Source organism: Suncus etruscus, chromosome 14 (assembly GCF_024139225.1).
Source record: "Suncus etruscus isolate mSunEtr1 chromosome 14, mSunEtr1.pri.cur, whole genome shotgun sequence".
Lineage (NCBI taxonomy): Eukaryota > Metazoa > Chordata > Mammalia > Eulipotyphla > Soricidae > Suncus > Suncus etruscus.
The window spans coordinates 96,596,364-96,622,703 of NC_064861.1; the positions used below are offsets into that span (position 1 = coordinate 96,596,364).

The following is a 26,340-nucleotide window of genomic DNA, read 5'->3' on the forward strand; positions in this document are numbered from 1 at the left end:
ACCACCCGCCCCACCCATGGGCAGGCTGGTTTCGGCTGTGCCTGGGGACCAGGGAGTGGGAGCGGCGGCACCAACGAGGCCTCAGGCAGAGTGTTAAAGTCTCCTTTATTGAGTCGTGCTACGAAAGCACTTCGCATGGACACGCACTCACACCAGCCTGGGGCTGGGACAAGGTCACTTGGCAGCGGGCCCGGACCCCAGGCCTCGGCAGACAGAGGACCGCCAAAGGGTCCGAGGGAAGGTGCCAGCTGTGAGGGTCAGGGCCCCAGGGAAGGTCACAGGAGCCGCCTGGACAGACGGGGACCCTCCCAACTACAGCCGCTGATAGGCGCTGCTTCCTTGGCCCCCAGATGGGGAAAGTGCGGGGCCCAGTGAGGGGTTCCCAAAGGCACAGCCCACTTAGGCCCAGCTGGAGGCACCCAGGCCAAGGAGGTGCGGGCACCGACCCGAGTTAGCGCAGGGCCTCGCAGCCCCACCAGCCATGTGCTGGGTCCCACCGCCCCGACGAACTCTCGATCCACACAGGCTCTCCTGGCCCAGCCACTCCCGATTCTTTCTCAGACATGGACTCCGGTGCAAATGGGTCTCAGTGCAAATGGGGGTCCCTGGCCCAGCCTCGCGGAGTCCAGGAGGAGGGGCAGGGGTCACGGGGGACCTGCCCTGCCCCCCGCGGGCGTCCCCAGGAGCAGAGAGGGCCGCCTCCACCCGGCGGGGGACTGGTTACCTGGAGGAAGAGAGAATTGTGAACCCGGGGTCCCCTTGCCCGCTCCCGGGAGTTGGCAGCAAGGGTGTGGCGGGAGCAGTGCCGCTCACCTCGGGTCTGGATCCTTGCCCTTGGCGGGTGGAGGCTCCTGGCAGGCCCCGGAGGCCGGGACAGAGGTAGCGGGGTCTCCGGTCACACTGCCAGGGGAGACGTGCCATCAGAGCTCCCTGCCCAGCAGTGCCCGGACACGACCCTCCTCTCCAGTGACCCCAGTGTGCCCTGGCCCAAACCATCACCTGTCCAAGGAGCTGGGGCCAGAACACGTCTCTCTGGGGGTGGCCTGGGGGTCCTCGACGCTGACCACGGCCTGGCAAGGGGCTGCGGGAGGTGTGACAATCAGTGGGGCTGGGCTGGGGCCAGGCAGGGGCGGGCATCGGGGCGGCTGTCCCGTGGCTGGCTCACCTACGGGCTCTGCTGCTTTGCCACCAACTGGGGCTTCCTGAGGTGCGGAAGGGTGTGTGGGCTCCTGAGTCCTGGTGAGAGAAGCAGCCAGAGGGCCCAGAGTGAATGGCAGCCCTGAGAGGGAGCGAGCCCTGGCGTACCCACCGGACTCACCTGGGCTGCAGGTTGCCGGGGCCCACAGGGCTGGCCGGGCTCTGCATAGGGAGGGCCTGGGGCCCATCGGAGCCGCCCTGAGTGGCAGGTGCTCCGGAGCGAGACTCCTGGGAGTCCTGGGGCTCGGTCGGGGCATCCGCAGGCACTGGGGCAAAAGAGGCCGTCCAGCTGGGGCCTAGGGGAGCGAGTAGGCCTGAGTAAGCCACCCAGGCAGGCAGGCAGGCAGGGACCGGGTGCTCCCACTCCCCATTCACCCACCTGGAGGCTGAGGGCCGGGGCTGGCATAGGGCGGGGGGCTGGGCCCCCCCAGGGCTGCTCCATCACCCTCCTCGTCCTCGTCCTCCTCGTCCTCGTCCTCCTCACTGTCAGTGCTGCCTCGGCTCCTGCGCCCAAAGCCCCCTCAGCCACGGGACAGAGCCAGACTGTGCCCGACAGTTCCACGGGAACCACAAAGGAAGGGAACAGGGACGGCAAACTTGTCCTCAGATGCCCAGGGCCCCGTTCCCTAGACGAGGGCACGAATGAGCCTCGGAGCCAGCAGCCCCCACAACAGGCGGGGTTGTTCGAGAGGAGCCCTTCTGGCGCAAGGGGGGATCTGAGCACCCCACGCTGAGGGCACAAGTGGGAGCCGCCCAGGGAGTGGGGACTCACCGCACAGCGAGGGGCTGGCCCAGGCCCTTGCTGGTCTGCTGGCTGCCGTCCCAGGCACCGTCCTCCCCGTCCTCCCCGTCCGATTCCCGGCTGTCCTCCTCCTCGTCATCGAACTGCTGGATGCGGTCCTTGTAGCAGAGCTCCAGGAGGTTGGTGCTGGGCTGCGGGGACAAGGGTGAGAGTGGACATGGGGCAATGCCCGCCGCAGCCCTGCCCAGCTCGGGAGAGGGCGGTACTCACGTTCTCGTCGTCGGCGTTGAGGGAGAAGGTGATGTTGGCTGTCTTGTCAAAAGGCGCGCTGGGAGAGGGGTGCGAGTGAGAGGCGCTGCCTTGGGCCCACCTCCCCCCACTCATCTGTTGCTCCAAAGTCAGAGCCCAGATGCCCCCCAGCCTCTCGAGGCGTCTACAGAGCAGGGAAAATGAGTCCCCTCAGCCCAGCACACAAGCTCCCAGCTCCGCAGATGAGGTGGCGCCCACCACAGGGCAGTGAAGAACCCGTGGGCGGGCGAGGAGCGGTCACGGTCACTCACCCACCTTGGATCAGCACCCAGTGGGGACTTTTGCAGTAGCTCCTCGCACTAAACTCACTCTCTGACTCCCTGACCTCACCCCACTACAGGCCACCTCATTTTGCTCCGAAGGGCAAATGGCCATCCAGCATGGGGCAGACAGGCCCTGAGACACCACGGCTGGAGCAATTCTGCATTTCAGACCTAGATCTACACAGGAGCACCACCCATGCGTGTGCTCAGGACGGGAGCGCAGAAGCCTGTTTCTTTTGTTTGTTTGTTTTTGGGCCACACCCGTGGCACTCAGGGGTTTCTCCTGGCTCTGTGCTCAGAGAGGACCGCTCAGGAGGCAGGCTCGGGAATTCATATGGGATGGCAGAGATCAAACCCAGGTCTGTCCTGGGTTGGCCATGTACAAGGCAAACGCCCTACCGCTGTGAGCTCTCTGGCCCTAGAGCCTCAGTTAGTTTCTTCGTTCGTTCGTTCCTTCGTTCGTTCGTTCGTTCGTTCCTTCCTTCCTTCCTTCCTTCCTCCCTCCCTTCCTCTCTCTCTCTCTCTCTCTCTCTCTCTCTTTCTTTCTTTTTCTGTCTTTCTCTCTTTCTCTCTCCTTCCTTCCTTTCTCTTTCTCTCTCTTTTCTTTCTTTCTTTCTTTCTTTCTTTCTTTCTTTCTTTCTTTCTTTCTTTCGTTCTTTCTTTCTTTCTTTCTTTCTCTCTTTCTCTCTCTCCTTCCTTCCTTCCTTCCTTCCTTCCTTCCTTCCTTCCTTCCTTCCTTCCTTTCTCTCTTTCTTTCTTTCTTTCTTTTTTTTTTTTGAGCTTCAGTTTCTGACCAAGCCAAGCAGCAGGACTGGGCATGGGATTTCAAGTCCTGCAAACATGCTCAGGGCTGTGGCCACAGCTGCCCCCACCAAAATGGGCATGGGTGAGAGCTTGGTGCCTGCCCTGTGTCGCCTGTTTGGACTCTATTTCCCGAGGGTAGGGGGCAGGCACACACGGGCAGCTGTCCTGGATGTCCCACACCTTCCTAGATCTGCCCACGGACTGACTTTTCCCACGCTGTAAAAAGTACAGCAGGGGGCAGGAAATGGGGAAGACAGAGGTCAAGGGCACCAAGCAAGCAGGCTCACCTCAAAAATATGCTCAGGGCTCCACACCTCTACGGGGACAGTAGAGGGCCCCCAAGACCTAACCACAGCCCCATGGCTCTGGGGAGGAGAGGGCCCCTGAAAACACGCCTCTGCTGGAAGGAGACCCAACCCCACATAGGCCACTCACTTCACGCTTTCTTCCTGCTCCCCAAACTCCTCGTCGTTGAAGCCAAAGTGGTCGATGAAGGCGGAGGTCATGCGCTGCATCTGGAAGTCCATGAAGGCCTGTGGGAGCCACGGTTAGGCGGGCAGGTGCTGGGAGTGGAGGAGAGTGGCCCTCACCCCCCTCCTGGACCCGAGCCTGGCCCACCTGCTGCAGCACCGCCTCCTCGGGGAACGTGAGCTCTTTGAGCCGGTCATCCTCGTCCTCGCTGGAGGAGTGCAAGTGGTGGGTGTTCACCTGCGGGATGGGCCAGTGAGCAGGTGGCTGAGGGCAGGGGCAGAGCCGCATGACACGGAGGGGTCAGTGGCTCACCAGGTCCACCGTGTTCTTCTTGTTGGTCTCTGCCAGGGGCCCTGCCACGAAGGCCTCCCACTGCTCCTGCTGCTCGGCCGGCAGCTCTGCGCGCACGAAAGGGAAGGTGTGTGAGGAAGGGGAAGGCCGTGACGCAGTTCCCCACGGGATGGGGGTCCCCTCTCTGACCCTCACCTTTCAGCAGCTGGCCCAGCTGCTCGGCGTTCGGCCCCTTCTCGGCGCTCTGCACCAGGGCATTGGCCACTCTCGTCAGGTGGCCCATGTAACCCTTCCGGGTGCCTCCTGCAGACCTGGGCAGGAGTGGGAGAGCCACAGCTGGAACCGGGTCGGACCCCACCCCCGCTGTCCCCATACCCACCCATCCCGCAGGGAGGGGCTGCTCACTGCACGCGGTCGTTCTCCTCCCAGGCAGTCAGGATGCGCTCCACCAGGCGGCATTGCTGCAGCAGCTGTGGGCAGTGGGCACGGTGGGGCCGCATCCCCACCACGCCACCGCCCTGCCCTTCCACCATGTGCACTCCAAGTTTACCTCGGAGACCCGAGCACCCCCCCCACCCCCCCCGTCTCGAGCCCCACCGCCCCTCTGCCGAGTGCTCCCACAAGCCCTCAGGCTCCCTCCTGAGAGGCCTGGTCACAGGCGCCTCCCCACATGCAGGGAGCCCCCCCTCTGGCAGATTCTGGCTGTGTAATGAAGGACACCCAGACAGGGCCGTCCCCCGAGGGTGCTTACGTGCTTGACGGCGGGGTTTGGGGCAGGCGTCTCGGGGGGGATGATTTCAGAAAGTGGCGTGATGCCCAGCATGGCACTCACACACATCTCCACTTGGGCATGCAGGAAGTTGTTGAACACGTACTGGAAGAAGAGGTCCTGGGGGAGAGTGCGGTGACATCAGGGGACCTGACCTACCCTCCACCCCTTGCCCTGCCCAGGCCAACCCCGCCCGCACCAGCATGGTGTTGGGCACGTCCAGCGCCAGGAGCTCCTCGGTGAGGGCCGCGTCGTTGGCACTCAGGGCGCAGGCCAGCAGCTTCACCACATGCAGCCGGGTGTTGCCCAGAGGAGGGGCCAGGCTGCCCCACGTCGTGCATAGGGGCTCCAGCTGCAGGCACAAGGGAGGCGATTCAGTGCCGGCAGCCTGGTGGGGTGCCAGGCGGGGTTAGGGCCCCTCCCTCCAGCTGGCGCACCTCGGGGGGCTCAAGCAGGAGCTGGTGGAAGCGGCGAAGCCGAGGGCGCAGGGCCTGCAGGGCGCCGGCGCTGGACGCAGACTGGTCCAGGACGGCCTGGGCCAGGAGCTCCAGCTGCCCGTCCACGCTGCTAAAGAAGTTGCTCAAGGTGGTCTCTGCCCTGCAGTGGGACAGCACAGTGGGCACCTCGCATGGGGCCAGGCAGAGGGCAGGGCCAGGGGCAGGGCCGCCAGCAGCGCTCACCTGGGCCTCCGGGGCTCCAGCAAGGTCAGCAGCACCTGCACTCCGCTCACCAGCACTGACGGGCTCGTGGCCCCCTCCAGCATATTGCTCAGCAGCTGCTCGATCGTCTCCTGCCTGGTGAGCGGGGTGGGGTCAGGGGGGCAGGGCCCAGGTCCCCAGGGAAGGCCCTCCTCACCCCTTCTCCAGACCCACTTCTCCAGCGTGGCCAGCAGCTGGTCGGGCTCTGGGGTGTCCTGGACTTGGATCATCTGCTCTCGGCTCAGGCGGATGATGTCACACAGCGACTGGGACGCGTTGGAATGTTGCTGGGGAAGAAGGGGTGGGGGTGAGAACGGAACGGGCCACAGCCTGGTGTAGGACCCCAAGGCAGCCCAGTGGGAGACACCAAGGGGATGGGGACCCCACGGGGCTTGTCCCGGGGCACTAACCAACACCCAAGCCCAGGGTGACAGAAGCCCGTCCAGGACACACGGTACAGGGTCCATGATATGGAACCCCCAGAAAAGACAACTCCAGGGACAGCGGCAGACTGGGCCCGGGGCTGGTGGGGGGCCAGGCAGTGAGCGCTGGTGGGTTTGGGGCGCCCTCGAGGGTGGGAAAGCACTGAGGGTGGTGACTGCAACACACACACCCGCCACCACCACCGCCACCAAGCAGAGGTCTCTTCCCTGCACTCACATTGTCATCTCGGGACGGATGGATCTGCTCGATTAGCCGCTGCACAATCTTCTCTTCATTGAGCCACTGGGGGAGGCAGGAGGGGCTGGGACACACTTCGGTTCTGCTCAGCCCAGCCCGTCACCCCGTGGCACCCAGGTTCCTCCCTCCCGCAGCCCCGCTACTCACAGTGACCACCTCTTGCCGCAGCTGCGGCCGCTCCACGCAGGTGAGCAGGCGCAGCAAGAGGTCCATGATGGCCGAAGTGCCGATGTGCTGCAGCAGCAGGTCCACGAAGTCGTCCTTCTTGCGCAGGAAGGACACGAGCTGGGGGAGGGCCCATTAAGCACACAGCTCACACCCAACGGCCACCCAGGACCCCAGCATGGATGGGGGGTCCCCGAAGCACCTGGTCCGTCTTGCGGTTGATAAGGACGCCCATGACCTTGCTGAAGAAGCTGGCCAGCAGCGGGTTGAGGCTGTCGCCGCTCTGCAGGAAGCCATAGAGCCGGTTCAGGAGGGCTTCGTCAGCTCCCAGGGCATCGTTGATCTGCGGCACGTCTGACGTCAGGATCTCACACGCCACGCTAGGGTACCTAGGGGCCCCAAGTCGGAGGGGCTGTCATTCCAGAAGTAGCAGGGGGGCTGGCCATGCATGGCTCACAGCTGGACCCACCGACTGCGTGTTCCATGGCAGGCAACTGGCCCTGACCAGCATAGTCCTCTGGGAATGGGACACAGGACTCACAGTGGAAGGGGGAGGGACCAAAGGTCACAGCCAAGGGGAAAAGAAACAGGTCACAAGAGGACACCAGGGGACACAGCCCTCCAGTGGGGATCCCACTGTCTCCAACTGCTGGCAGGTCCTCGAGTGAATCCCATTTTACAGAAGCCAGACTAAGGGGCAGGTCTCACCCACTGGGCCCAATTAGGCAGAGCAAGCAGGGACGCCCGGGGCATGGGGCTCCCAGGAGGGCAGGTGCCCCTTTGTAGGGCCAGCTCAGTCAGAGCCAGATCCTTCCCAACAGACAGCCCGGGGCATGCAGAGAGCAGCAGCCAGGCAAGCGCAGGGGAGAACAGTTCTGGTCCTTGGGGTCCAAAGAGAAGGTTCACCCAAGACTGGCAGATCAGACACTGGGGGAACCAGGGACTCAGGAAACCACACGAGGCCCACCAGGGACTTCTCTGCTGGTGTCAAACGCCCTGACAGCTGCTTCCAGAGCCACAGTCTGAGGCCGGGAGCCCCGGGTCACCCCCGCCCACACTTCCCCAGCCCTCACTCACTTGTAGCGAAGCCGTTCTTCACCACCGGCCGGGGGCTCCTGCGTGACCCAGGCCACCATGGCCTGTAGGTGCGGCGGCTGCAGCAGGAAATCCAGCAGCTTGTGGTTGACGACCTTGCACTCCTGCAGCACGTCGTCCTCGTCCAGTAGCTCGGGCAGGCTCAGGTCCTCCCGTTCCAGCAGCGAGTCCAGGTGCGAGCTCGTGGGCAGGTCAAACTTCCAAAACATGGCGCCCTGTGGACAGACGCGAGGCCCAAGGCCAGTCACCTTTGCCGGCCTCGAGACTGACGGGGCCCGTGCACCCCGAGGTGCCCGCGCAGGGGCCGAGGGAGCACCCTACACGGCACAGCGCCCTCAACCTTGAACCGCCTCTGGCCGGCGTGCCTCTGCCTGAGTATCCATCGAAGCCCAGTGTGGGCTGTGGGATGGTGGTAGGCAGAGGGGAGCCCGCAGTGTGGGCAGGTGCTAGCAGTTGCCTGGAAACCACACACACAGAAACAAGCACACACTCAGACACACACACACACACACACAGCCTTACTCCAGCCAGCACCCAGGGTACGGAAGATGACCAGACTGTCCCCAGGGCCGCCCCACCAATCAGCAGGCTGGCACAAAGGCGCTCACCTCCCACTCGTCCCCACAGCAGCAGCTCTGGGCCCCAACTAGCCCCTCACTCTTGGTGTCTACCCAGCGTCGACGACTCAGAGCAGAGGGAGACAGGCATCCCCAAACGTGCGGTGCCCGTCTTCTCCTGAGTGCCCCCTTCCGCCAGCATGTGGGAAGCAGCAGTAGCCGCCTCCTCCCTCATCACTGAAGTGAAACAGGTGCCGGGCGGGAAGGATAAGGTGTGAGCACAAGCACACGAGTGTATTCTCATACACAAGTGTGGGAGCTCAGGTACCCAGTCTTCCAACCACAGACACCCCTGAGGCAGCCTCACCCAGACTCCCGGAAGCACCCCCATGCATGCTGTAGCGCTCTCCCCATTCAGCAGCCGGGGCTCCCGAGTGCTGTCTGCACACTCCCTGCTTCTGCCACCCATACCAGCCCAGCTGTAGGGTGGGCGCACTACTAAGGCCTGTGGAGGGAGAGACCTCCAGGCCAACAGCAGAGCACACATCCGGAAGGCCTGGTAACACCAGCCCCAGGCGACAGTCATACATACGCAAGGACCTGAGGAGCACTGAGGGAAGAGCCCCATCCCATCTGCCACCCACAAGCCCAGCGGGCCCTCCTCAGCCCAAGGCCTGGGATACACTGGGTCCCCAGTACACATCTGGGCTGAGGGAGACAGCTGTTCCCAGGACCCCCAGACCGCACCCACCCACCCTTGCTCAGGCCTGCAGACTCAGCCCCCACCCCTCCGGTCTCCCCACTTCCCATTCACCAGGCAGCCAGGGTGTGGGGGTGTTGAAGCCAGTGTGCTCGGGAGCTCTCTACGGTCTGTTCTGCTCCCTCCCCGCTCTCGTGGGGGGGGGGGGGAGGCGGCAGCATCGTGTCCCAGAGCTCCCCAGCCTGGGATGTCCCCCAACCTCCAGCTTCCGCCCAGCACAACCCCCAGCCTCACCCTCGCCCACGGCTCTGACCCGGCACACGTGAACAACAAATGTGCCTGGGTTGGGCAGGACAGACAGAGCCTCTCCTGCGGGTGCTCTGAGCAGCTGGCATAGAGCCTGGCACTGGACAATTGCCCTGAGCCCTCGGCAGCCCCGTTCCCTCTGGCCCTGGCCCTTCAGGGGGCAGGAGACTGCCGGGCCTGCCGCGGGACTGGAGCCCACCCGACAGATGGGCCAGAAGAATGGCGCTCAGCCTCCCTGCCCTCTGTCGCCCAGACCCGGGCCCGGGACCACCCTCAGCCTCCCCTGCAGGGGACGAGCAGGCACCAGGGAGCAGCTGACCTGCCTCTCTCCGGCGGCCACAGTCAGTCACCAGGACTGGGGAGCGACAGAGACCCAGAGGGGCCTGGTGGCCGGGGTGGGGGAGGAGTGCCGGGTGGCACTGGCCCAGCAAACAGGAGCCGGCACCCCAACAGTAAACAACGTGGTCGATTATAGCGCCATTAAAACGGCCCATTGTGGGGGGCCTGCCCGTGTCTGTCAGGGAGATTCTGGGAGCCACAGCACTGAGCTGGAGAGGCGTGAGCTGCTGCGCAGGGCGACCATTTGAGCTCCACAAAAACCGTTACCAAAAACAAAACCAAAGCTGCCAGCGGCCGCCGTGACTGGACCAGGCCTGGCCTCGCCAGCAGCCAGGTCACCCTGGGTCACCCCGAGCTGACACGGTGCCAGCTGCCTGCAGCGCTGGAGCACGTGAGGGCCCCGCCCTGCCAGCACGCCTAGGGTCCTCCCCCCAGCTGGGGTGCCCCCGCACGCCTAGAGCCCCCACCCACAAAACCCCAGCGCCCCCACGATGCCCCCAAATGCCCCAGGCTTTCCCACCCAGAACCATTTCATGGCGAAGCCGTGAGAGGAGGGGGTGAGTCCAGGAGAGAGACCCTTGAACACCCTCAAGAAAGAGGCTGCCAGATCCGAAGCCCACAGCCACTGCTGTGCAGAGCTCCACAGGACAGAAGCCACAGAAGGAAAAGGACGAGACTTTCCCAGCCTCAAGTCCCCTCTGCCCAACTGCAGAATTTGCCGCCACTTTGGAGATCAAGCAGACAAGTGGGTGTCATTGTCTTAGGGGTGGGGAGCAAACCTGGGCTGGGCCCTCGGGAGCCCCAGAGTCCTAGCCAGGAAACGGGCAGGGCTTGGGCAAGAGAAGGGTGCAAAGCTGGCCAGAGGAGGGGGTGGCTTGCCAGGGACCCCTCTGGTCTGTCCTCTGGGCACCTGTAGACAGGAGGGAAGGGACAGCAACCGCCCATAGGCCCGAAGGGTCCTCGCCACCCCCACCTCGCCACTTTTCGCCCACTTCAAGAAGACGGAAGTGACTGTCAACTGGTTTCGGCAACGGTTTGCAAAGCCTGTGGGCTGCGAGCGGAAGAAGGGGAAGCTGCCCCAGAAAGGAAGCTGCTAGAAACAGAACTACTTTAGGCTGGCTGGCCGGCCGGCAGGCTCCACACCATCACTCACAGCGTCCCCCCCAGAACCGTCCCCATAGCGGCCGCCGCCACCACCGTCGGTCCCAGCACCCAAGGCCGGCCCTTTACACCACCCACCCCTTCCTGGGGTGCCAGGGCCCGAAAAAACCCAGAAGAGGAGCTCAAGGGCGCAGAGCCTCTGGGAGTCTCGGCCGTCAGAGGCCGCTGACCGTGCTCACATGCCGCGGGTCACCAGGGTGCGAGCGAGGCCACCCTGGCCTAAGTCCCCGGCCCAGCGGCCCTGACAACCCACACAGGAAGGGGTGGGGACAGCGCTAAGCTGGGCCACAGAAGCAGCAGGGCCCAGCAGCACCCAGCGAGGGAGGGCGCGGGACCCTGCACAGGACCAGGGTCAGCCGGGGCCACCAGGGCTTTCCCGGGCTTCAAGCACCTTCCAAAGGTTCCAGTTCCAGTCTGGGGCCTAGGCTCAGCCAGAACAGGAGAGGAGCCGGGATCAGGCTCAGCCCAAGTCGCGGGGGAAAGGAACAAGCCCCAGGAGCCTCAGAAGAGCCTGCAAACAGGCCTACGGCCCTGCCAGCCTGGGCACCTCACCTGCCGCAGATCCAGATGGGCCTCTGGGCAGGGAGGGCAGGCCACCGCCAACACCCCACCTTCACGAGGCCGGGCGCACCTCCCGCCACACCAGCCTGCCCGGCTGAGTCTGACTAGCTCCTCCTAGGGCCTGCAGGCTCCGGTGCAGACACCACTTCCTCCAGGAAGCCTTCCAGGCTGCTAGGCAGTCCCAGCAGCTGAGGCCGCCCCATGGCCGAGTCCCGAGGCTCATGGCAGGGCTTGCCCCTTTGGCCAGCTGCCTGCCCCACAAGAGGCAGGCAGGTGTCCCAGATCTGGCCGATCTGAGGCAAGTCTTAGGCTCAAGATACTTGTTGCATTCATTAATTTAGTCCTGAGCAAAATGCTGAAGCACTGAGGAAGTGGGTCGGGGCCCCAAGATCCCGCTGGCAGGAAGAAACTGCACAGCCCAAGGAAGATTGAGGACCAGAGGTCCAAGTCAGTCCAAGAGAAGCCACTCAGAGGAAGCTGGCGACCAGGCCCAGGACACCAACGACCCAACATCAGGGATGCAGCGGGGCACACTGAGCCTCCACCCAGCAGAGGCAGCAGCAACCCCTGACACCCAAAAAAAATCGCCGAGGCAGCAGCACAGTCCCCTCTGGACCCGGTGCAACGGAGACTCGGAAAGCAAATAACAATCCTCAAAGTGGCGGGTGGGGGGCCCTTCCTGTGGCATATGGGGGCGCCCCGCACGGCACAACCAGGTCAGCAACCCCAGCCCAGCCCAGCCCAGCGGAGCTGAGCCAAAGCAAGCTGCAGCCGCCCCACCCCAAAGTGGGGGGTACCCGGGATTGGAGGCACCCCTCCGGGCCCAGGGGCATCCCGGGGCAGGAGCTGCAAGGGGAAATGTGGGTGTGCGATCCACCGGGGGGTGCATGGGGGAAACGTAAGAAACTTGGGGCGGGGCCCGGAGGGATAGCACAGCGGCGTTAGCCTTGCAAGCAGCCGATCCAGGACCTAAGGTGGTTGGTTCGAATCCCGGTGTCCCATATGGTCCCCCGTGCCTGCCAGGAGCTATTTCTGAGCAGACAGCCAGGAGTAACCCCGGAGCAAAGCAGGGTGTGGCCCAAAAAAAAAAAAAAAAAAAAAAAGAAACTTGGGGTGCCGAGGGCAGCCTCGGGGAGAGTGGGGGGGCTAAGTGGGAAATTCGGGGGGGGGGCCTGGAGGGGGGAAAGAACTAGAACGGGAGGGTACTCAACGTGGGTGGGTGCCGCTGCTACCGGGGCAGCCCGGGTCTGGGGCCTTGGGTCTGGGGTTCACGGTTTGGGGTCGGATCTAGGGTTCAGGGTTTCAGGGTCTAGATCTGGGGTTTGGGGCTCAGGGTCTGGGTCCCGGGGTCTCAAGTCTGAGTGTCTGAGGCCCGGGCCTGGGTCTCGGATTCAGGGTCAGGGGTCTCGGATCTGGGGTTCAGGGTTTCAGGTTCTAGATCTGGGGGTCTCGGGCCTGGGATTTGGGGCTCAGGGCTTAGGTCTGGGGGCTCTCATGTCTGAGTCTGGGGTTTCGGGCCTGGGGTTCAGGGTCTCAGGGTCTGGATCTGGGGGTCTCAGGCCTGGGGTTTGGGGCTCAGGGTCTAGGTCTGGGGGGGTCTCGCGTCTGGGTCTGGGGTCTCGGGCCTGGGGTTCAGGGTCTAGAATCTAGGGTCTGGAGCTGGCGGTCTCGGGCCTGGGGTTTGGGGCTCAGGGTCAAGGTCTGGGGGGTCTCGCGTCTGAGTCTGGGACCCGGGCCTGGGTCTCGAATTCAGGGTCAGGGGTTTGGGGTCTCGGTTCTGGGATTCAGGGTCTGGATCTGGGGGTTTCGGGTCTGGGGTTTGGGGCTCAGGGTTAAGGTCTGGGGGGTCTCGCGTCTGAGTCTGAGACCCGGGCCTGGGTCTCGGATTCAGGGTCAGGGGTTTGGGGTCTCGGGTCCGGGGTCTTGGGTTCAGGGTCTCAGGGTCTGGATCTGGGGGTCTCGGGCCTGGGGTTCGGGGTCTAGGACCTAGGGTCTGGCTGTGGGGTCTCGAGTCTGGGTGTCCGGGGTTCGGGGTCCGGGGGCCCGGCGGCTCACCTGCGCGGCGGGGCGGCGGCTCCTCGCACTCGGGGCTCATCGGGGCGCCCCCCCCGCCCCGCCGCCGGCTCGGACCCTGCGGGGGCCCGGGAGTGGGGCGGGGCCGGGGCCCTCGACGGCTCCCAGGCCCGGGGGTCGGGGGCGGCCTCGGCGGGCCAGGAGGCTGCACCTGCACAGTCCGACGGGCCGCGGGGCGACGAGCGAGCAGCGGCCGACGGCGCCCCAAGACGCGACCCCGGCGCCGCGCTCGACCCGCTCGCTCCAGCCGCCGCCGAGGCTCCGCTGCACGGCCCGACTCGGCCCGGCCGCCACGATCCCACAATGCTCCGGGCGCCGGGCGCCGGGCCCCGCCGCGCGCATGCGCCACCGGGCGGCCCGCGCCCCGCCCCGCCGGCGTCCGCGCCTGCGCAGGCCCGCGCCAACGGCCTCTCCGGGAGGGGCGGGGGAGCCGCCGGGCGGGCCAGTGCGCAGGCGCAGCTGTCCCGCTCGCCGGGCTGGCTTTGGCTCGGCTCTGGCTCGGCTCCGGCTCGGTTCCCGTCCAGGCCCGGGCTCTGTCTTCCCGCGCAGCCGGCCGCCTCGGTGTTCTTTTGCGTGGTCGGTTCTGATGGCCTTGGCCGGCACCGACTCCATGCCCGATTGCCGCGCAGAGCATTATCCAGCAACTTGAGCTTTCCCCGCCTTCCCCAGGACTTGGAGGGATGCTTCTTTGCAATCTGCACATCTGTCGTTTTGCTTTTATTTTTTTTGTTGTTGTTTTTTTAGGCCACACCCAGGGGCGGCGCTCGGGGCCCACTCCTGGCTCTGTGCTCAAGAACCAGCAGGTTCTAAAAAAGAATCACCAGGTTCAGGGAGCCTATGGGATGCCGGGGTTCAAACCCCTGGTCGGCTGCGTGCAAGGCAAATGCCCTCCCGCTGTGCCATCGCTCTGGCCCCTCATCTGTCGTTTTCTCCTCTGGTTTGAGAACGTCCTTTCACAGCTGCCAGCTTCTATGATCGCCTTAATCCGTGTCACTGATGCACGTGTCAGCGTGTGGCTTCTGGCCCTGGCTACTGACTGCCTGCCTCACAGGGCTCCTGAGGACGTAGACGGTCGTGGTGTGGTGCACATCCATCACCTCCAGGCCCTGGATACCACCAAGCTACCTCAGAGAAGCAGCGTGCTGGCCTTGGGCAACTGTGACCTAATCCAGGGCAAGTTGTGAACTTGCCTGGGTGGTCTAGGTCCGAAACCACGTGTGGGTCAACCCAAGTGGATCAGGCCTGACTCAGGGTCTAGCTAGGCTATCTGTTCATTCATGTGCACAAGGATAGCTACACCCCAGGAACCCCAGGTCCCGGGCCTCACTAGGTTGTATTGAGGATTCTGTGGTGCCTACACTGGAGCTGCCTTTTGTATTGTTTTTTGTCAAGTTTTTGTTTTGTCTTGTTTTTGGGTCACACCTGGCCTCGCTCAGGGGTTACTCCTGGCTCTATGCTCAGAAATCGCTCCTGGCAGGCTCAGGGGACCCTATGGGATGCAGGGATTCGAACGACCGACCTTCTGCATGCAAGGCAAATGCATTATCTCCATGCTATCTCTCCAGCCCCTCCAGTCTTCTGTCTGCTCCCTTAACTGGCTGTCTTACCCTTCCAGCTTGAGGTCTTCTTTTCTTTTCTTATTTTTTTTTTAATTATTTTTGTTGTTTTTGGACCACACCTGGCAACGTTCAGGGGTTATTTATTTCTGGCTCTGTGATCAGAAATCATTGCTCCTGGCAGGTTCGGGGGACCATATGGGATGCTGGGGATCAAACCGGTCCATCCCGGGTCAGCTGCGTGCAAGGCAAACACCATACCGCTGTGCTGTCACTCCGGCCAGAGGTCTTTTCTAAAAGAGATCCAACTTCCTGCTGTCCTCAGGTTGGGAGCAGCTGGGCGGCCTTCAGTGCTGTTCCGGAGTCCACTTTCCTCCTCAGCATTTTGCTTCCAAGGCTTGTCGCCGCAGTGACCGGCCAGAGAGGTTGGAGGACCCGACAAATGGTGGGCACAGAAGGGGTGAGCAGTGGCGGCATTTAAGTTCTGAAGTCTTCCAGCTCCCGATCCTTGCAGCTTCCTTAGCGAAGTCGCTGCCGCGCAGCACAGTGGACTCGGCGCCGCCTAATGTGGGCAATGACTCTGGGGTTCACAGGAGCGTTCAGGATGTGCCAGAGCCATGGTACAGCGGGAAGGGTGCGTTGCCATGCGGGCCTCCGACCCAGGTCTGACGCCCCCCACATTCCAGATGGTTCCCCGTGCCCGTCAGGAGTGACCCCTGAGCATCGCCGTGTTCCCCGAACAAGCAACAAACAGTAATGGGCGGAGGAGGGGTGCAGGCCTGTAGGCGCTAGAGGCCCGTGCCCATGACCCCCAACAGGGCGTTCCCTCCCAATTGCAGGCGTGGCTGGCACCTTGCACGGCCCTCGATCTGGGGCAAGGCCAACCAAGTAAACGGAGCCGGGCAGCTACTACTGAGGCCTGGCTTCCCTTCCCTTCCATTCCCGGCTCCGACCCAGCCCAGGGTGCCCCCAAAGGCGCCGGAAAGAACCCTGAACGGACCTGAGGTGGCGTGCCCCGGAACCCCGGCCTCGGGGGCAGCTGGTGGGGCGGCTTGCTGCTTTGCATTGGGGACCCGGGACACGGCGGCCCGCTCCGGCCTCCGTCGCCTCGGCCTCGGCCCCCAGCGGGGAACATGGCGGGAGAGCCGAGCTGGTGCTTGGCGCCCTGGGCCCTTGGCGGCCGCTCATTGGCCGCGCGGGTCATGTGATGCTGCCGCCAGGGATTCTGGGAAAGCCCTGCTGCTCCGAGGCTCCTGATTGGTGCGGCTCCGGTCATGTGATGGCGCCGCAGGGGCTGCTGGGAAAATCATGCGCCCCCTCCCAGGCGTGGAAGCTGTTCCCTGTTGGCGAGGCCACAGGCGTCGTGTCCCCCAAAATCACTCACGAGGGGAGGGAGATGATCAAGGGCGCGAAGGCTCTGAGGATCGAACACTTTATTGTACCCCACCACCACCCCGTGGGCCCCGGGCCCTAAGGTCTCGCCCAGCGCCCGGCGGGGAGGCCGTGGAAGGTGGCAGAAGGGCAGGGAGAGGCTGGACGGGAAGCTGGACGTGGCCAGGGCGGTGAAGGGGCGCAGGGCGTGGCCGAGGAGCCTCTGGAGTGAGGAGCAAGGGCTGTGCCCGGCTCTCCCCAGGAGCGCCCGTGGGTGGGGAGGGCGGCTGTCGGCCAGGGTTCCCACGAAGCTGACAGACGCGCCTCCGGTCTCACCGGTCCATGCTGTCATCCGTGGGGCTGGAGAAACAGGTCTGCAGCAGCTTCTCGCAGAACTCCAGCTCCTCCTGAGGAGGGTGGGGGCGTGAGCCTGAGCACCCGGCCACCCCTGGGCCTTTCCCGCCCTGCCCCTGCCCCTGCCCCTGTCCCTGCCTCTCGGCTGGCTTCACTCCATGACTCACGGCCTCTCCTCACCTGTGCTGGGCCAGAACCATCTCGGGCCCTCGCCTGACACCACACAACCCACTGCCGTACAACCTGCCTTTGCCCAGAACCCCTTCTGTGGGAACGGACCCCAGAAACCACAGAGTGCTGCTGCAAAACTGGACTGCAAAACTGACGACCGGCCTGACAAACATATTAAGAATGGAAATGAGAAACAAAGGCTGGAGAGACGTTATAGCGAGCAGGGCGTTAGCCTTGCACGCAACTGATGCAGGCTCCATACCCAGCACCACAGACACCACCCCACACACTCCCAGGAGTCGTCCCTGAGCACCACCCACCGGCTATGACCCAAAATCAAAGAAGAGGAATGAAAAGGTCCATTGCAGGGGCCGGGGTGAGGGATCAGTCGTTTGAACCTCAGGCGTGGTCATGTCGAGCTCCCTGGCACCACAGTACACCCAAACACCATACAGCCAAGTATAGTCAGAAGTGGCTCCTGAGTTCCCCCAGGACTGTTTGGGAGACCAATAAACTATGTAAAAAATTAAGTCAAAAGGCCAGAGAGATGGTACACGGGTTCAGGCATTGTTCTTGTATGTGCCCAATAGACCCACAGCCCTGCCAGAGGGGTCCCCAAGCACTACAGGGTGACCTTGGCAATTCCTGACATCACTATAACCTAGGCCCTAGCACTGAGTCATGCAGCCAGTAGGGACCCCTTCACCCTGAAAAAAGTAATAGGAAGACCAAGAGATGAACCAAAAGTCTGCATGTATGCTTTAACAGGCAGATGACCTGGCTTTCATCCCAAGCACTGACTGCACTGTCTCACAACCTGCCAGAAATTCTCTCTAAGCATGACCAGGTAGGTATGTCCCCCTCAAATGGACAAAGTCCACTGAATGTCTGTCAGGAAATGGCTCAAAGAGCTGGGGTGCAGGCTGAGCATGCAGCTCCCAGCACCACACTGTCATCCAAACACCTCCAGGACTGACAGCACTGAAATTGGAATAGCTCCCATCACCACTAAGTTACAGCCCCCAAATGTTAATGGCAGCATGACTACCCAGTAGAAAATGGGCAAAGAGTAAGAATGAGTAATTCACAAGAAAGGAATAAGATGGTTAACTTTGAACACAAAAGGAAAAAGGATGGAAACAGTATCAGGAAGTTGGGGAAAGAGATAGCATAGCGGGGAGGGTGTTAGCCTTGCAAAAAGCTGATCCAAGTTCAATCCCCAACATCTCACAGGGTCTGCTAAAACCATCAGAAATAATCCCTGGGCATTACAGGGTATGACCCCAAAACAACCAAAAAACTCACATGTTCGAATGGTTACTCAGTGAGCTCGCCATCGGCAGAGGGCCCTGTTCATCAGGAGGAGCCCTTAGGGGAGAGAGGTGACCCTGCCATGAAACTGGGATGCCTAAGTGGACCACACAGCGCCCTGGAGATGTCTGAGGGAGCCTGGCAAGGAACGGGCAATGGCCCAGAGAGGATGATTCTGCACTAAACAGAGAGAAAGAGGGAGGAAGAGAAAGAGGGCTCTACACAGGGTTGCTCATCTGTGCAAAAGTATCCGGGGGGCTGGTATGATAGCACAGCAGAGAGGGCATTTGCACACGACCGATCCAGATTCCATTCCCAGCATCCCATATGGTCCACCGGCCCTGGCAGGAATGACCCAACTGCAGAGCCAGGAGTGACCTGAACACTGCAGGTGTGACCAAAAAAAAAAAGTCCTCGGAAAACCACCAATGCATTAGGATGAGCCTGTCACCCCACCAGGCCCAATAGTAACAGGTGGAACAGGGCACCTTTCCACGGCTACCTGCTGGCCACACACAGCACATGAGTAAGCGGGTCACGGTCCTATGGGTCAGCTACAACAGGACAAACCGAAACACCCCATCCTGGCCGGGGAGAAAGCCAAAGCCCAGAATGCAGGCTCTGCACGTAGGAGGCCCTGCTTCTGCCTTCAGGACCACATGGTCTCCCCTGGCCCCCCAGCAAAGAATCAGAAGTAACCCCAGAGCATGGCTGGGCATGACCCAACACCTGAAAGAAATAAGCCAGAGACTGGGTGGGGCTGAGAAAAGGCACAGCCCCACCCCATAACAGGTTTTTGAAAGGAAAAAGGTGCCAGCTCTGAGCTTTGTTCACAGGAGGCCTCCCTCACTCCAAGGTGCCTTCAGACAAGTGATGGACAGTGACAAACACCCCCAGACAGCCCAACAAATACACAATTACCTCCATGTAGCCCTGAGTCAGAGGGGATATCTCTGGAGATGAGCGCCAGGTCCCCCAGGCACCCCCATTTCCCACCCCCAGCACCCCTGGAGCCAAATAAAGACCAGCCATCCCAGCTGGAACATACCCGTGGCTGTGCCAAGGCACCAACATGGGTGTCACTTCCAGGAGGGAATAAGCGGCTTCTAATCAGCTCCCCAAATCACCTGGCCATTTAAATAACTTCCTAACAAATGGCGCATTTAATCGTCCCTTATTTGTGATCGAGCTATATAATTAAATGCCTAATGAGTTGTTATTTAAATAACTACGGGTTGGTATTGTGTATCGCTGCTTAAGTGCTTAATCACATATTGTCAACTTCAGCATTGCACGGGCTGCTATTTGCCTCTCACTAGTTATTGACCTAATAATAAATATTTGAGCAGGATGCAAATCTTTCGATAAAAAAGGGGATCACCCGGTGCGTAAGCTCTCCAAGCCTCCCCAGGCTCAGCCAGCGGGACAGCAGAGGACTGCACAGACATCCCAGTGGACAAACAGTATCAGGAGGTGGCTGGGACAGTCCCCCATATGGCCCTGCTACATGACCACTGGCACCTCCGGTCCATTGTTGGCTTGATAATAAAGCCCGGTCAGTATTAAAGACAGATTCTGGGGGCCGGAGAGATAGCACAGCGGTGTCTGCCCTGCAACCAGCTGACCCAGGACCTAAGGTGGTTGGTTCGAATCCCGGTGTCCATATAGTCCCCTGTGCCTGCTAGGGACTATTTCTGAACAGATAGCCAGGAGTAACCCCTGAGCACTGCTGGATGTGACCCAAAAACCAAAAAAAAAAAAAAAAAAAAGATTCTGGGCACCGGAGCCATAGCACAGCAGAGAGGGTGCTTGCCTTGTGGCTGACATGGGTTTGATCCCCAACATCCTGTCTCGTCTCTGGGAGTGATATTTGAATAAGCCCTGAATACTGCCGATTATGGCCCAAAAACCAAACAAACAAACAAACAAGGAATAATAATAAAGACAAGAATGGGGCCCGGAGAGATAGCACAGCGGCGTTTGCCTTGCAAGCAGCTGATCCAGGACCAAAGGTGGTTGGTTCAAATCCCGGTGTCCCATATGGTCCCCCGTGCCTGCCAGGAGCTATTTCTGAGTAGACAGCCAGGAGTAACCCCTGAGCACCGCCAGGTGTGGCCAAAAAAAAAAAAAAAAAGATTGGAGGCCAAACTGATAGCACAGCGGTAAGGCGTTTTGCCTTGCACGCAGCTAACCTGGCATGGACCCAGGTGCCATTTCTGGCATCCAATATGATCCCATATGATCCTGAGCCTGCCAAGAGCGACTTCTGAGTACACAGTCAGGAGTAACTCCTGAACACACACTGGGTGTGACCCAAAAATCAAATAAAAATAGACAAGATTCTGCTATGCACATGTAGAGGACAAATGAGACAGATCCAAAGCACCTGCCCCTCTGCAGCATGTCTCTGCCCACCTTGTTGCCCCACGCACCTACCTCCTGTCTTGGCCCAACTGAACCCCGACACATACCTGGTACTCCTCTCGCTGCTGCAGGAGCTGGCAGCGGTGTCGCAGGAGCTCCTCTAGGCCCAGCTCAGGCTCGCGGCACTCTCGCACGCCCTGCGGGAAGTCTGTCACTAGGCTGCAGGGACAACAGCAGAGCTTAGAAGGGCCGCTGCCACACCCAGGCCCAGCTGGAAGAGTGTTGCCCCCGTACACTGCCACCCCGAGGCCCCAATTGCAGGGCACTCCTTTCTGCCTGGCCCCAGCGCACCTGCACAGGGCTCCGAGCACATACTCGTGGAAAGGGCTGTGCTCTGTCCGCACCAGGGCCACCAGCTGCTGGACCATCCCCATGGCGCACAGGGTCCCTGCAGGGAGGGCTCGGCATGAGGAGGGACCCACGCTCCGCACCCCTGCCCGGGGCCCTGCCCACCTCCGCCTGGCCCTCCTTCCCGGCCCACCTTTGTGCTCTGGATGGCCCACCAGCAGGTTCTGCAGCAGGAAGGCTGACTTGACCTTGAGCTTCTGCACCTGCTGCTGCATGGCCCGCATGAGCACGGAGAAGCCGTCCAGGCGCAGGAACTGCAGCAGGCCCGCCTCCTGCTCCCGCACCAGGCCTGGAGGGGGACACGGGTCCGGGTCACACTTGCCACCCTCACAGGCCTGCGCCTTCCCCGGCCGTGCAGTGCTCCGCGTGGAGAAGTCACAGGCATATCTGTCTGGAGGGCCCTTCGCCTGCCACAGCCCCACACCTGCCTCTCGCAGCCCGGCCCCCACAGGCCTGTCGTCCACCCGTTCAGGTGTGGCCATCCCAACCTGTCACTCAGACCCCGCCCTGTCTCCACTCCGAAGGGGAGCAAGCAACAGCTCTGTGGCCCCTGTGACAGTGCTCCCAGGATAGCGAGCAGGGTCTTCGAAATCCCTGAGCTCTGCCCAGTGCCCCACAGTGCTCACAGGAATGCCCTCGCCACAGTACTTGCATGATAGCGAACAAGACCTTCACACTCCCCTGAGCCCCAGCCCTGTTCCCCACACACACAGTGCTCACAGGAGATGGCGAACAGGGCCTTCACGCGCACCGAGTCGCAGGCATCACGGTCCAGCAGCCGCAGCAGCTTGCGCAGCGCACCGAGGCCCAGCACCTGTTCCTGGATGGCCGCCACGTTCTGGCTGCAAGTCCCGATGAGCTGCGCCGCCCGCCAGCGCAGCCCCGCCGCGCCCGCCTCCAGGTAGCGGCCCACCAGCAGGTGCATGCCTGATAGCTGGCAGAAGTCTGTGGGCAGGAGGGCACGGTTGGCAGGGCCTGGTGAGGGCCACGAGGGCCTGACACCAAATGGGCAGCTACGAGGCATCGAGGGGACCCACCAGCCCACACCCACTGCAACGTGGCCCCAGTCTTGATGGTGCCAGTACTCAGGGCTGACACTGCCCATCTCGGGGGTACCAAGGAAGAATGATCCCAGTGTGTGTCCCCATCACTGTGGCACCATCCTAAACAGGCCCAACCCACATACGACCGACCCCCCCACAGAGAACGGCCTCGCCACCTACCCTGATGTGTTCTGGTCCCTCCCTACTGGGACCCGCACTCAGGCCTTCTCGGGGTTCCCCACCCACCCGTGGCCCACACCTTCCCTGCCCGGGCCCCTCGCTGATTCTTGTTCTGGGGAATAACCACGAGGACAGAGGAAAGTGCCCATCAGGTTAGGTGGTGCCCGCAGGCCTGGACAGGAAAAGGCTGAGCATGGATCCCCTGAGAAGGGGTGGCGGAGGGCACCCCTTGGCACCTGCAGCATTGTCCATGTTCTCACACAGGTCGGCCAGCAGCTCCAGTGCCCCCTCGCGCTCCTGCTGATCAGAGGCCAGCTCGGCCTCACTGGCCGCGGAGGGCGTGGGCTGCGCCAGCACCCCAAGGCACTTCTTCATCTGTTCTACCTCCTCCTGCTGGCCTCGGCAGGCTGCAGACATGGCTTCCTGCAGCCACTGACGCCGCTGGAGAGAGAAGGGGTGGAGGGGTCACATCACTCAACCCACATCACATTGGTCCGTGGCTGTCTGTTTGTCTACACAGTCAGAGGCCAAAGAAGGCCTACCAGGGGTGCTAGCATTCTGTTGGGGAGCAAAGAACCACCAGGGCCAAGACAGGGGTGAGGCACTGCTCACGAGCAGCCAACCCCTCCATCCCAGCACAGCCTGAGACCACCCTGAACCCAGACAGCTAAGGCTCCAACCCCGACCCCTAAATAAAAACTCAACCACGGGTCTTGGGTACAGCAAGGAGAGAGTTTGCCTTGCATGTAGCTAACCCGAGTTCAATCCTGGGCATCCCATGGGGTCCCCCGAGCCTGCCAGGAGTAATTCCTGAGCACAGAGCCAGGAGGAACCAACCCCTGAGCACCATCAGATGTGGCCCAAAAACAAAATAAAGAAAAAAGAAAAAAAGGCCGGTGAGGTGGCGCTAGAGGTAAGGTGTCTGCCTTGCAAGTGCTAGCCAAGGAAAGATCGCAAGCAACCCGGTTCAATCCCTGGCATCCCATATGGTCCCCCCAAGCCAGGGGCAATTTCTGAGTGCTTAGCCAGGAGTAACCCCTGAGCATCAAAGGGGTGTGGCCCGAAAAAACAAAAACAAAACAGAAAATAGAAAAAACCTCTACCAGGCAGCAATGTGTTAATGTGGCTAGGCAGGGTATAAGGCAGGGGTCTCAAACTCATGGCCCTCCATACAACATTTTGTGGCCCTGCCCTAGGGGAATCTTTATTTGTTTTGTTTTGTTTGAGTTGTTTGGGTCACACCCAGCAATGTTCAAGGCTTACTGCTGACTTTGCACTCAAGGATCATCCCGACTTTGCCTCCTGAGGCCCGCAGGTAAGTAGATAGGAGACTGGGGCACCAGAGCCCCACCAGTGAAATGGGCACACAAGAGGAGGAGATAGATGTGGGTGGGAGGGGGTGCAGGCTGTGATGCAGGTTTGGGATTTCACGTGGAGTCAGGCTGGGGGGCAAAAACCCCTGTACTTGGGGCCGGAGAGATAGCATGGAGGTAAAGCATTTCATTGCATGTAGAACAGGGGTCTCAAACTCACGGCCTGAGGGCCATTTGCGGCCCTCCATACAATATTTTGTGGCCCGCGGCTGGCCTTCAAATATCCCAGTATTCGCGATTATTCGCTTACCGAATAATCGCAATAAAAATCGCATTAGTGAAAAAAAATGCATTAGGGCCCGGAGAGATAGCACAGCGGCGTTTGCCTTGCAAGCAGCCGATCCAGGACCTAAGGTGGTTGGTTCGAATCCCGGTGTCCCATAGGGTCCCCCGTGCCTGCCAGGAGCTATTTCTGAGCAGATAGCCAGGAGTAACCCCTGAGCAACGCTGGTGTGGCCCAAAAACCAAAAAAAAAAAAAAAAAAAAAAAAAATGCATTAAACATAAACACTCGGGGCCCGGAAGGTGGCGCTAGAGGTAAGGTGTCTGCCTTGCACGCGCTTGCGTACGGCGGACTGCGGTTCGATCCCCGGCGTCCCATATGGTCCCCCCAAGCCAGGGGCGATTTCTCAGCGCATAGCCAGGAGTAACCCCTGAGCATCAAACGGGTGTGGCCCAAAAACCAAAACCAAAACCAAAAAAAAAGAAAAAACATAAACACTCGCATACCCCGAGCAGTTCCATGCAGTTCCCTTCGGGGTATGCAAATGTTTAATGAGTTTTTTTGCGATTTTTTTTTTTTTACTAATGCGAATATTTGGTAAGCGAAACCTCTTATGTGGCCCTGCCTCACCCCAACTTTGCCTCCTGCGGCCCTCAGATAAATTGAGTTTGAGACCCCTGATGTAGGTCAGTGGTTCGAATCCCGACATCCCAAACGGTCCCCCGAGCCTGCCAGGAGCGATTTCTGAGCCTAGAGCCAGGGGTAACCCCTGAGCGCTGCCAGGTGTGACCCCCCCCCAAAAAAAAAAAAAACCCTGCACTCTTTCCTAGGGCATGGCTGGGGACAAAGATCAGAACCTGGGGGCCAGAGGAACAAGTGTGGCAAGAGAAGAGTGGGGCACAGAGGCTGATGGAGGGCACCTGCCCAGGAAAAGGGCTGTTTGAGTGGCGACTGGAGCCGGAGAGTCCTGGGGAGCTTCTGGGATGTCTGATCTTTACCCACTGACCAACCATCCTGAGTAGGAGGGGAATCCAGCAGGGGAAATGGGGAAACTAAAAAGGCCAGAGAAGAGTGGAAACCCCACAGGGTTTGCGGAAACAAAATATCAGCACAGAGCTTTGCCTCAGTATTGGGTCCCAGCTGGGCTCCGGCCTCCTAAGAAGCTCCATGGGGTTGCGGGTGAGGACAGGCTGCTCCATCTCTACCTTCTTCAGTGCTCAGACGCTGAGCCAGGACCTCCCACAGGCAAGGCAAGTGCCCCAGGGCCGAGTCCCTCCCAGCCCGCTTCATCCTCCCCTGGGAAAAGGGGCGAGATGATGTCAGGGATGCTTGTGCATTAGCATCAGGTCCGATACCAGCAATCTCTAAATAAACACCCTGTGCAAGTAGCCTAGCAGGCTGTCAACCTCCCGTCACAGAGGGGGAAACTGAGGCAAGGCAAGGTGGTGTGACTCCATCAAGGTCACTAGGCCAGACCTGGAGCTGGAGGGCAGCATCCTGCCCAGAGCCTCAGGGGCTGCCAGATCCTAGGGCTGTGCTCCCTCATTTTCGGACACCAAGGTCACACCCAAGGACTGGGGAAGGCGGCTCTGCCCTTCTGGACACACAGCCCCAAAATTTGGCGTCCTGGACCCAGCTGGACCGAGCTGGGCTGGGCTGAGGGTTCTGGGCTTTGGTCTTCCCAACCAGGGGGGTACCCCCTCTTCTAGCTCCCCCCCCAGGGACCCACCTTCTGCAAAAACCCTCCCTCGCCCACCCCTTACCTCCTCGCTCATGGGTTCCGGAGGGGGGTCCGGCTCCTCGGAGCCCGCCGTGATGGCCATCTGCAGCAGGCCCTGCAGGCTGCGGGGAGGCGGGGGGTTGCCGGAGCCCCCCGCCGCCGAGCCGCCGCCCCCCGCAGTCGAAGAACCCTGCGGGGCTGGGGGCAGCGCCAGGGGGAGCCGGCCGCCCCGAGACCCTTGGTCCGCCATGGGCCGCTTCTGCAGGGGAGAGGCAGGCGCTGGGCACAGGGGAGTGGTCCGTCAGCGCCCAGGGAGCTCCCGACGTCCGGACGCGTCGACTCTGGAGTTCTGCAGAGAAAAGGGCGTCGGGGGAGAACGGGGTGCCCCGCCATGACCCCCCCACCCCAGCAGCCCTTGGCACCCGCAGCGCTTGCAGCTCGCAGCTTGCAGCCCACCGGCCCGACCGCCCCTTCCCCAAAGTCCTCCGGGCCCCGCCCACTATCTCCCTGGCAACAAGGCCCGCCCGCCCCGTCTCCCTGGCAACAAGACCCGCCCACTCCACCTAGCAACCGGCAGACGCCCCTCCCCCAGCCCCGGGCCGCCAAGGATGGCGTGCCCGTCTCTTAGCAACCGCGCGCGCGGCCCCGGCGACGTGTCCTCCCCCAGTGCTCTTCTTAAAAGCGGGGTGCCTCCCCCTGCCCCCGAAACCGGGGGAGCCAGGAGCGGGCCGGGCCTCACCTCCCCGGGACTCGGAGCGGCCGCCGCTTACTGAAGCCAGAAGCGCCCGCACCTGCCTCTACTGGGCGCCGCCATCTTGGCCGGAAGTGCGCCCGGCCCGACCGGAAACACTCCCCCCGGCGCGCTTTTCGTTCCGCCCGCCCCGAGCGCGCACACACGCAACGAGGGTCCAGCTCAGGCTCCGCCCCTCTTCTAGACCCTTCGGCCTCACCCAGAGAAGCCACGCCCCCTGTTTGGCGCGCGGGCCCTGCCCACACCCCTTAGATGACACGCCCCTCCTCTAGCTGGCCACGCCCACCCGCGGCTATCGCTCCTTCCACCTGCCCCGCCCGCCCCTGCCTGGGCT

At 61.8% G+C, this 26,340-nt stretch overlaps 2 protein-coding genes across 4 annotated transcripts; both read right to left on the bottom strand.

The window, feature by feature from the left end:
* Window positions 1–242: 242 nt before the first annotated feature.
* Window positions 243–13,282, bottom strand: PPP6R1 (protein phosphatase 6 regulatory subunit 1). Of its 3 annotated transcripts, none has more exons than XM_049787004.1 (23): window positions 13,165–13,282; window positions 7,468–7,700; window positions 6,593–6,779; window positions 6,373–6,510; window positions 6,205–6,270; window positions 5,719–5,831; window positions 5,527–5,640; window positions 5,284–5,443; window positions 5,046–5,198; window positions 4,829–4,966; window positions 4,483–4,547; window positions 4,273–4,388; window positions 4,099–4,184; window positions 3,934–4,023; window positions 3,751–3,848; window positions 2,210–2,267; window positions 1,970–2,130; window positions 1,577–1,701; window positions 1,319–1,493; window positions 1,166–1,236; window positions 1,000–1,081; window positions 814–900; window positions 243–724 (listed from the first exon to the last, which is right to left on the bottom strand). In XM_049787004.1, exons 2-23 carry the CDS (start codon window positions 7,692–7,694, stop codon window positions 721–723), a joined length of 2,514 nt encoding a protein of 837 aa, XP_049642961.1. In that variant the 5' UTR covers window positions 7,695–7,700; window positions 13,165–13,282; the 3' UTR covers window positions 243–720. The 3 variants fall into 3 exon arrangements, with proteins under 3 accessions (XP_049642961.1, XP_049642963.1, XP_049642962.1); XM_049787006.1 differs by having other exon boundaries at window positions 1,319–1,463; window positions 13,165–13,271; XM_049787005.1 differs by lacking the exon at window positions 13,165–13,282 and adding an exon at window positions 9,368–9,387.
* A 3,095-nt stretch (window positions 13,283–16,377) lies between these two features.
* On the bottom strand, window positions 16,378–26,090 carry HSPBP1 (HSPA (Hsp70) binding protein 1). The gene is made up of 8 exons (XM_049787056.1): window positions 25,995–26,090; window positions 25,299–25,604; window positions 22,177–22,381; window positions 21,438–21,662; window positions 20,851–21,006; window positions 20,661–20,757; window positions 20,417–20,528; window positions 16,378–16,516 (listed from the first exon to the last, which is right to left on the bottom strand). Exons 2-8 carry the CDS (start codon window positions 25,503–25,505, stop codon window positions 16,442–16,444), a joined length of 1,077 nt encoding a protein of 358 aa, XP_049643013.1. The 5' UTR covers window positions 25,506–25,604; window positions 25,995–26,090; the 3' UTR covers window positions 16,378–16,441.
* Window positions 26,091–26,340: the final 250 nt, after the last annotated feature.